The sequence below is a fragment of the Galeopterus variegatus genome, unplaced genomic scaffold (genome assembly GCF_000696425.1).
Source record: "Galeopterus variegatus unplaced genomic scaffold, G_variegatus-3.0.2 Scaffold3758, whole genome shotgun sequence".
Classification (NCBI taxonomy): Eukaryota; Metazoa; Chordata; class Mammalia; order Dermoptera; family Cynocephalidae; genus Galeopterus; species Galeopterus variegatus.
Window position 1 is genome coordinate 124,930 of NW_007729869.1, and position 10,632 is coordinate 135,561.

A 10,632-nucleotide genomic window follows, 5' to 3' on the forward strand; every position below is an offset into this window, starting at 1 on the left:
CTGTCCTGTTTAACGCTCTCCACTATCTTGTGAGGTCAATATTCTTGTCCCCATGGCTCAGTTGCAAAAACGGCTCAGGGAAGTTAAATGGCTCAAAGCCCCAGAGACTACATATGATAGAGGCAGGATTCAAGTCACACCTGTCTGGTTCCAAAACCCATGCTCAGAGATGCAGAAAACTGCTATAACCACTGAGATCGAGGTTACTTACTACAAAGGGGAGACGCACGGTTCTGGGGTAGGACAAAGAATAACCAGCACAGGAGAGATGGAGAGAGGGCTATGGTGAAAATGCTAGATATGGCGTCTGTGCAGTCATTGCTCATGACCCTGACAGAGGGGTCCTCAAGCTCTTACCTGGGACAGTCTCATTGGAGCTCTATGAGAGTCTTGTGAGGCAGGCCAGAAAACTGGTATGAGGCCCAGGCTATGGCTAGGGAAACTGAAGCCCCTAAAGGGGAAGGGAATTATCCAAGCAGGGTCTGAGGCCAAGCTTGTGGCAGAGCTGGGACCAGAGTGTTGCTGTCCTATCTTCCAGGCTTGGAGGACATGCTGGTGAGGACCACATATCTGCTTGGACAGATCTCAACCACATGACTCAGTTAGAGACCCTCTACTCCTGTCCATGGGATAAGATGCCTTGTAAGGGACATCTGAGCTTCTAACACCCCCATCCCTACAAGCTGGCATCAAATTTGGTTGATATTCTAGACTGCCATAAGCATGAGATTATAATACTAAAACCTTAGCAGTCATCTAATTCAACTACCTGTTCTGGAGAAACTGAGACCCAGAAGGGTGAAGTAAGCTCCCTAGGACACTTAGCCAAGCCTGGTATCTACATAGTAACAAAGTATTTACAGTCACAGCTGCTCTTCGCCAACCTAAAGAGGAAAATGTGAACATGGTAAACCGGGTGTGGTTCAGAAGAGGCACAGCCACAGATCCTGTTAACTGCCACGTTTTGTGCATTTCATTTCTGTTACTTTTCCTCTACAAGGTCATAATAAACTTTGGTGTCAGCATTGTGGGTGCAATAATCGTTGGGCAACTGACTTTTGAAGGATGTTTCTAAATATGTTTCTTACATGTAGATCAAATATGTTAGGGCAACAAGGTGAAATTTGCCAAGATGGAATAAAGTGGTATGTTACCTCAATAAAGAAAGGAGAAAGGAATGGAGAATTATGGAGGGAACGCCTGGGGACAGGCTGAGAGGTACAGACAGGCCCCATCTGCAAGAGTGACAAGGAGAATTACACAATCCAGTTGAACAATAGAGGAATCCACGTGTGAAGTTCCCATTAGTGCAGGAAGATGGACGACAGGTCAGGGATGGATCAAGGAGTCATCTCCCTGCCTGAGTTGGGGGAAGGGAGGGTTTTCTTCTGAGAGATCCCAGACCCCAGATAAAAATCCACAGCCCGGGACAGGCTCCCCTTCCTGGCATAGGACTGAGGGCAGGAAAGAGGAGGCTGAGGGCAATCTGATGGATCAAGGAGTCATCTCCCTGCCTGAGTTGGGGGAAGGGAGGGTTTTCTTCTGAGAGATCCCAGACCCCAGATAAAAATCCACAGCCCAGGACAGGCTCCCCTTCCTGGCATAGGACTGAGGGCAGGAAAGAGGAGGCTGAGGGCAATCTGTGATCCTAGAAGTCTTGGCCCCCCACAGACTTGCATAGAGACCCTTCAGATGCTGAGCAACTCAGTCCCCCAGAGAGAAAATTGCAAGTTAACTGACCACGGAGCCACTTGGGGATGGCTCTTAGCGATCAAATGTGCCATTTGAAGGATTGATCGCAGGTGCAATTTCTATGGAAGCAGTAGAGTCAGGGCCACCTAAGAGACACCTCCCCACCCATCCCTGGAGTCAGACACACCTTAGTTTGAATCCCAGCTGTCACTTTTTCTAGCTTGGTGGCTTTTCTTTAATTACTTCACCTCTCTGTGCCTTGGCATCCTTATCAGTAAATAGAGATGCTAACAGTAACTAACCGAATGAGATGTTGTGAGGATTAAAGGAAATAATGTGTGCAAGGCGTTCAGCAGACAGAGGGGGCCTAATGAATGTTCACTCTTCCCTTCCTCCTGATCTGTTAACTGGCTCCTAGCTGGGGATGCTCATGCAAACATCAGGCCTTGTGTTTTATTGTCTCAAATATATGCTCCTCATCCTGTGTCTGGCATGTAAGCTCCTGAGGACTGAGACCACATTTTGCATTTCTTTAACCCCTCCAAATCTTTTTGCCTTGGCAGGAGAGCATCCTTGGGCCATGCAATGGAGAGGCCCTGGCTCAGAGCGATGAGTTCTAATCCCAGCTGTGTTCCCAAATCACTGTTTGACCCTCGCCAGTCCCTTCCCCTCTGTGGGCTTCAGTGGTCCTATCTACAAAGCCAGGCAAATGCTCTAGACCACAGTATCTACCAAAGCTGGGTGCTCATAAGAATCATCTAGGGTGCTTGTTAAAAATACAGATTTTAGGTGCCCAGGTCTCAATTTTACTGTAGCAGAATCAAATGTTGAGGTCTCAGTCTGCAGGGCTGTCTGTCAATCTAGAATCAAAGTCAGCACTGTGAAAAATTGGAGATTCATCTGATAATGACAGTTAAAATGATGACTTAAAGGCAGTTGACTATTCCGAGAACCATTTACACCCCACTGCATATAGATAAAAGGAGGCCAGGGTTCCGCAGATGTGCTTGCTTTTGACGTGGACCTCTAAACCAGCTTTCTGACTGTGATACTCATTCCACTCGTCCAAGCCAAGAGGTTACGACTGTATTTACTTTTCAGATTTGTTGGCCATGAAGTGAGAATGTGATTTTAAATTTGCCCCCAAAGAAGGCTGCCACAAACTGTGAGCCCACACTTGGGGGAAGAACCTAGGATTCTCAAGGACAAATATTTAACCTTAAATACTTCACCCCAAAACATCAAACTTAGAGATATCTCAATTGTGAATGCTTATGGTATTGAGGACAAGGTGAAATGGGCGTTTCATGTTATTGTTGGTTGGTTTAGAAAAATCAACAAGACCCTAAGAATGTTTGTTCCTGTTGATACTATACAACTCTATTCTGAAAATCTGACTTAAACAATGTATCCTAAATAGGAAGAAAAAAAAATTACGCAAAAGTTATCCGATGATGTTCTATGTTTTGGTCCTGAGGGTGTATTCAGCTGTAACTGAATTGTAGCTGTTTGTTCCCTTTACTTACTGTATGTAAGTTGTACTGTTATGAAAAAGGAAACATTCCTGACAGAGACATGAAAGCCTTGTTCTCAAGCCTGATTGTCACCTCTGTCACCTACAACCCATGGAACTTCCTGCACGTTACCTGACTGTCTGTGCCTCTCCTTCCCCATCTGCAAAATGTGAGGATTAAATGACTTGAGATTGGTATAACTACTTAGAACGGTGTCTGCCATATAGAAAGCATTCAATAATTATTAGCAGTTTTTATTATCATTATTGGAATAGCAGTTTGGTAAACAACCTAAATGCTTAGCAATAAGGGAGTGATTAGTGTTTTAGCTATTAAAATAATATTTACAAAAAGTTTGCAATAACACTAGGCAGTGCTTATATTATCACTTTAGGTAATTTAAGAGAAAAACATCAGGATGGCATATAAATTATATGAATGAATTAAATGAATATAAATTATAACTTCAATTACATTTAGAAATGTGCTGGGCAAAAACCATTGAAAGAAACATATCACAGTGCTCACTGATGTTGTCTTTGGGTGGTGAGACAATGAATGGTATTTATTTTCTTCTTTCAGCTCCTCTCTACTTTCCTAAGGAGCACGTGGCCAGTCCTCTGTGTGCCTTGAAGGCAGTCTCTTTCTGGAGGGTTGGCCCCAGAGCCTTTGAGAGAGGCAATTTCTCCTTTTCAGGCAGTCCCAAGGGTGTAGTGAATCAGGGCTGAGGTGGGGACAGGGCTTCTCTGTAGACAGGGGAGGAAAGGAGGGAACCTGGCTAGCCACAAGTACCACAAATTGCTAAGTTTCTGGGGCTGGCAAGGAAGGGAAACCAGTGGCATGAGCCTATTACTGAGAACATTTTCATCTTCTCTTTGCAGCTGAGCTACAGGGACTGTGAGAAGGCAGTGAAGAAGTACCACATAGACGGGGCTCGGTTTTTGGTAAGCTCTGGCCAGTTTGACACATTGAAACCAAAGATATTCTGTATTTCTCCTAATGGCTGCAAGGCCAACTCATCAACCCTGTCTTTGGAGATACCCATAGTCAATGCCTCTTTTCAAGATCCCCATGAGACCATGTGCCTTATTCAGAGGTTTGGGAGGGTCCTCTCTCACCACCTTGCAGGATCCTCCCACCCAAAATCCCTCTCAGATCTTTCGCTGATACTGAGATACTTTCTAAATTCAAAGTATAAGGAGATATCCAAGTACAGTATAAACAAACAAACAAACAAACAAACAAACAGATAAATAAATGAATGAAAATCTTGAAAATCCAAAATCCCTCTCAGATCTTTCGCTGATACTGAGATACTTTCTAAATTCAAAGTATAAGGAGATATCCAAGTACGGTATAAACAAACAAACAAACAAACAAACAAACAGATAAATAAATGAATGAAAATCTTGAAAACTATTCAAATGACATCCATACTTTGAGACACCCAAGGGGAAAAGAAAGACCATATGAAAGAATGGAAGACCTCCTATTTCTCACTCTGGTGCACCTACTCACGGAGTGGAAGAAAGGGTGGAATCACCCTCATTATTTCAATTGCTTTCCTCTCTCTCACTATTAAATTTATGCAATTGATTCTGTGTCAAACATACATGCATTACGGTTCTCTCCACTGTATTAAAATTCAAAAAAACTGTAAGTGTAAGATCAAGGTGCAGGTGTGTATTAAGGACCAAACTATGAAAGAGAAAGGAATGCAGCTTTAATGGTGGAGACGGAGGCACTGGGTGGTGGTTGGGGAGGTGCTCTGAGCATTCCCCCTGAAATATCACCCTTGTCTATGGGTTAAGAGAGACCCCACCTGCACCAATTCATCCCTTCTGGGTACTTTGCTTCACTCTTTAAAAAAAAGAAGTGGAAACAAGTCTCCAAGCGTCTCATGGGGGTAGATGTGCCCGATTTGAATTCAGAGTGAGAATGGCAAGCAAAGTTGTGTCTCCCTGGAAGTCATGGTCAGTAAAGAAACTTGACCATGAGACCTTAGGGCAGTTGGAAGAAACCAGAGAGGTCACATTCTTCAGCTTGCCACCCAGCACACCAGCTCATTTTTTATATGATCCCTGCCGGCATCTGCTAAAATTCCCTCAGGGATGGTAAGCTCACTACCACTCGTAGTCATCCACTCCGTTCTGGGCAGCTCTGGAATCTCATGCTGAGACTAAACCTGTACTCCTATTGATCTACGTTTTGTTTTCAGGTGCCACGTAGGACATGTTTATTCACTGTTCCACCTAAATCATTCATTCATTCACCCATTCACTTACTTGACAAGCATTTTCCTGAGCTTCCTTTATATACTGGATATGCCACGTGCTGGGGATAGAGAAATGATTAAGATGTAATTCCTGCCTTCCAGAAACTTGTTTTATAGCAGAAAGGCATCTTCAGGAAGGCTTTCAACCACCTTATTTGCATATGAGGAAACATGTGCAGAGCTGTGATATAATTTGTCCTAAGTCACAGACCTAGTAATTGGACTAAAGCATACATTTAATTTAGTCTAATACTATATGATTTTTTATTTTCTTCTTTCAGCTCTTCTCTACTTTCCTAAGGGCTTATGGCCAGCCCTTTGTATGCCTTGAAGGCAGTGTCCTTCTGGAGGGGTTGGCCCCAGAGCCTTAGAGCTTTGAGTCAACAGAATTCCTGGAGTTTTGTTGTTGCTATTCCTGCAAATTATTACTAAACCTGAATATTTCATTCTGGGGCCTTTAGCACTGAGAACAGGGACTTACTACAGTTGAGTGGATAGGGGAAGGACATCTTTGAGGACGTCCTGGGAAACCTTCAGTGAACACTCGCCTTCCTGAGCCTCTCTTTGCTCCCTCCTCTGTTGGCTGAGTATGTCGGACTGGGTCTTGGTGGGTGACAGCCCCTCACAGCTCTGTGATTCCCCTCAACACTTTCCATGTCAATATTGGGTGTGATAAGACAGGGTTGTTTTCCTGGTTGAGAGATGGTTTCTAGGCATCTATGTCTCCTCGGTTCTACTCTCTGGTACCTATCAGTCCCTCAGAGAATGGGGCACATTCCACTCGCTGTCTGAAAAGGAGGAAGTGGAAAGAGGCCCTAGAAGCCAGGAGAGCAGGGAGCAGAACCCAGCACCTGCATAATCCAGCATAATCCAGCAACTGGGTTATGTAAAGGCAGCTTCTGCTAGAACCCATCCTCCAGCCCAGGTGCTCTGGGTACAATTTGGGACTCCTGGTCTAAGCTTTGATTACTCGTCTATCACTCCTTCCAGCTCTACAATACCCAGGGCCATTCTGCTACTGAAGGCAAGTGTAGAAATCCCTAGTTATTTTTCCTTCCTCCCTCCCTCCCTCCCTCCTACCCTTCCTCCCTCTCTCCCTTCCTTCCTTCCTCCTTTCCTTCCTTCCATCTTTTCTTTTTTTCTTCTTTCATTCTTCTTCAGAGAAGGAGTTAGTAGTTTCCTTGAATTTGTCTTGCTGTCATTTGTGTTTTTTGCTGAGAAGGATAGAACCTTGTCTGGTGCAAAATGAGGGTGCTATGTTTCCAGAAGGTGTAAGAAGAGGAGGAAATGTGCTTGAGATCTGTGTCAATTCGACAGGCATGTGGCTGCATGTCACAGAAACCTGACCACAGTGGCTTAACTCAAAAAGGGTTGGTCTTTCTCAAGTAATAAGAAATGTACAGGTGGGGCTGGTAAGCTGCTGAAGGAAGTCGTCAAGAATCTAGGCTCCATCTAGGCTATGGAAGGATCCTGTGCCTTCTGTCCTAACAGCTTTGAATAGAACACTCTTCCTCTAGACATCATATCTCCATTGCAGGCAGGAGGAAGTGGGGAAGGGCAAAGAGTAAAAGATGCATGGTAAATGGTGAAGACACCCCAACCCTTTGTTTCGGGAAAGTAGTAACTTTCCCAGAAGCTTCATCCAATAGACTTCAAGTTATAGGTCACTGGTTACAACTGAGTCATGTTACCTCAGCCATCTGCAAGGGAGTCTAGGGAGTTAAATATTTTGAACAAGCACGTTTATTGCCCTTAACAAATTCTAAGACCTGTCAGTAAGAAAGAGAGGGAAAGTGGATATTGGGTAGGCAAACAGCAGTGTCTGCCACATTGCCTCTCCAGGCAGAGTGCAGATGGGTGCTTTGTTCTCCGTACCCCTCTTTTGGACATCCTCAGCATACAATCATAGTTGGGTAGGCAAACAGCAGTGTCTGCCACATTGCCTCTCCAGGCACAGTGCAGATGGGTGCTTTGTTCTCCGTACCCCTCTTTTGGACATCCTCAGCATACAATCATATTCCCTAAAAACCACAAATCTAACTCTAAAATAATTGTACAAGTAACCCAGAGTTTGCTGAAGGTTTTTGAAAGAGGTGAAGGAGGGGGTTACCTCCCACAGAAAAACTCTCCAAAAATCAACATCTCTCATCTTTTCTCGCAGTTCTTGTCCCTGTTATAAATATCTTTCTCTCTCCTAACACTCTGCCCCCTGTGTCTCCAGCTATGCTCACATCCATCTTCTCCTCCACACTCCTCCTGAAATTCCCTCAGTTGATGTCCTCCTCTCAGAACAACAGAAGCTGGTGGCCGGCTGCCCAGTGCTCAGCTCTGGTCCCTGTGGCAGCCCTCAGGAAGCCTTCACCTCATCATGCCACACTCTGAACAGGTCTTTATACTCTCCCTGAGCGTAGGATAGTTCTGGAGGAAGGAGACTCTGTTGCTCAGTGGTGTTAAAAAGAGAGAGCAAGAGTGAGAGCAAGTTAAGAAGCTTGGCCAAAGCCTGTTCTCTAAAGACTCTTGGGTGACTTTCTTCACCTGTCCCAACCCTGCCTCAGGTGATCCGATAAAGGGGTTGGGTCAGAAACTGCTCCCAAGAGCTGGGTCAGATGAATCCAATCAGCACATTGCTAAGATGCCTCAGCCCCAGCTCCTATACCAGCTGAGCTCAAAGGGAAGTGTGCCCAGCTCTTCTGAAAGGGCAGCAAACAACCTGACAAGCAGCTCCCAGCATGGAAGTGGAGAAGAAGCAAAACCACCAACCTCTAAGGGCCAACCAGACCCCAGATGCTCCCTCCCTCTGGGGTAGTAATTCCTCCCCTTACTTCCCCATTTCTCAGTCCCATGCTCTGTGCCAGGCACTGTGCCAAGCACATTACGTACATTATCTCACTCAATCCTCACAGTGCCTGAAAGGTTGGTATTATTATTATGGTGATCCCCATTTTACAGATAAGAAAACTGAGGCTCAGAGAGGCTGTGTGCCCCAAATGAGACAACTGCTAGGTGAATGAAGCAAGATTCAAGTCCAGCCTGTCTGACTCCAGAGCTCCCACTCTAACCACCCAGCCCTCTGGTCTTAATTAGAATAGCAATGGAGCCCTTCTTTGGCTCACCATTGGTTTCGTGGAAGGCATGCCCACCCTCCTTTCTGTTAACAATATTAGCATGTCCACCTCTCCTCCTCTCTTCAAGATACCTCCTTTTACCTTTACATCCTCCTCCCCTTCAAGATAGGCCACTGGGACCCTTAAAGGGTTTGAACATGGGAGGAGGCAGGAAAACAATAGAATGTGGATGTCATAGAACAGAGTTCCATCTCTAGATCCATCAACTCCAAGCTGAAATTCCCTTAACATCCCTGAGCCTCAGTGTTCTCACCTATACAATGGGAGTGTGATAATTCCTACATCACAGGGTTGATGTGGCGATTACTCAAAGTGTTATAAGGCAGAGGCACAGACTCAGTTCTTGACAAATGCAAGGTTTTTTCCCTTTCCCCTCTTGGTTCCTTCAGGAAGGCCTTTTTATTGCATCCCAAAATCTTGAGAATTCTACCAATAACCCTGGTGAAAGAGACTCTTTGGGTGTGACTATGGTATAAGACACACCGATTTCTTCTTCAGGCTGGCTTCTCTACAGCTGATCCATATGGTGACTGAGGGGGGTCCTGAAGTCTGGGGTAAGATTGTAGGAAGAGATCACAACAAGGCAATTCAGCCCATAAAACAAGTTCTGCTTTATTTCACAGATTTAGCCCTCACAGTGTTTGTTTATTTAAGTCAACATTTAGAACTCAGGACATTTCACATGAAATCCAGATTTCAGGAGTCCCTTTGGAAAAGCAGGTCCATCAACACCAACCTGACAGGCTTTTATGTAATACCTAGAACCTGCCTACTTTGGGTGGATGGGTGGGGGAGGCACGCTTCAGTTTGCCACAGTCCCCACTACTCCCTATTGTTCCACATATTACTCTACTCACCTAGCTCGAAGTCCTTCCTGTGGGTTGTAACTTGCCTGCCATGTGTCTTCATTTCAGAACCTGACAGAAAATGACATCCAGAAGTTCCCCAAGCTCCGGGTGCCGTAAGTACTCCCTCTGACACCTTTGGGAGTTTGGAAAACAGAGGTTGGAATGAGGAGCAGTCCAGGGGCACCAAGTCAGTTATATATCACTGTTGATTTGAAATAGAAAAGTAAGTAGGAAAGATGAGGGCAAGGGTAAGGCATGGGAAAGAGAAGTTATATAAGTTGGAAAAAGGATGTAACAGATCTTGCTCAGCTGGTGTATTGGATGCTCTTGTCAAAGATAAACCCAGCTCTGGACCATATTTTTATTTCCTCTTTTCCCACGAGGTGCTTGGGCCTGTGAAAATAGCACCAGAATCAAGAGACTCATGGTTTCATTATGGCATCATTATTGACTCAGTGGTTTCCACCACTTCCTAAGGATTATCCTCAGGTGCATGGCTTAAATTTTCTGGACCTTCATTTCCAGCTCAGTAAAATGAGAGTTGAACCAGATGAAGGAGGGCAGTGGATATCATTTTGTTTGTCAATACTGACTACTTGGGAATGGTGGCAAGAGGTGTTGTGTTGAGAAGAATCCTGAGGAAAGGGAGCTGTGATTGATTTCTCATGTCTGCCATGGGTGCTGAAATGAGAAGTTGTAATATGTATATCATGCCATATATTTTTTCATCCCTCTAGTAAAGTTCTCAAATACTCATATACCTACAGGAGCCAGGCAGTTGATATAAATGTGTAAAATGGGTCAGGTTGAAAACACAAAGCCCTATTCATTTATCTTTCATTTTACCATCTTTGAATAAAACATGGGTATAAACAAATATTTCTCCACTATAAGAATAATACAATTATATAACAATAATAATACAATTATGGTAAAAACAAAGTAACCAACACAAAGCTTGGTTGTTGCTGAACAGTAGGGAGTGGTGGGGATTGTGGCAAGCCAAATATCATGTGCTCCATTCAAAGAGTTCAGCAGCTACTCAGCTCCAGCCCATGTCGACCCATCAATATACAATCTTCATATTTATTGAGAGTAGCTGTAAGTGTGGGTTTAATGTAATATATATCAATTTTTTTTTTTTTTTTTTTTTTTTTTTTTTTTTTTTTTTTTTTCCG

At 44.3% G+C, this 10,632-nt stretch overlaps 1 protein-coding gene across 1 annotated transcript in view; it reads left to right on the plus strand.

Moving 5' to 3' along the window:
• Nucleotides 1-10,632, plus strand: part of LCP2 (lymphocyte cytosolic protein 2 (SH2 domain containing leukocyte protein of 76kDa)) — a 49,738-nt gene that overhangs the window by 932 nt on the left and 38,174 nt on the right. The window contains exons 2-3 of the mRNA XM_008585919.1: nucleotides 4,088-4,150; nucleotides 9,521-9,567. Of these exons, the coding sequence (XP_008584141.1) occupies nucleotides 4,088-4,150; nucleotides 9,521-9,567 (110 nt within the window). The remainder of the gene's footprint in view (nucleotides 1-4,087; nucleotides 4,151-9,520; nucleotides 9,568-10,632) is intronic.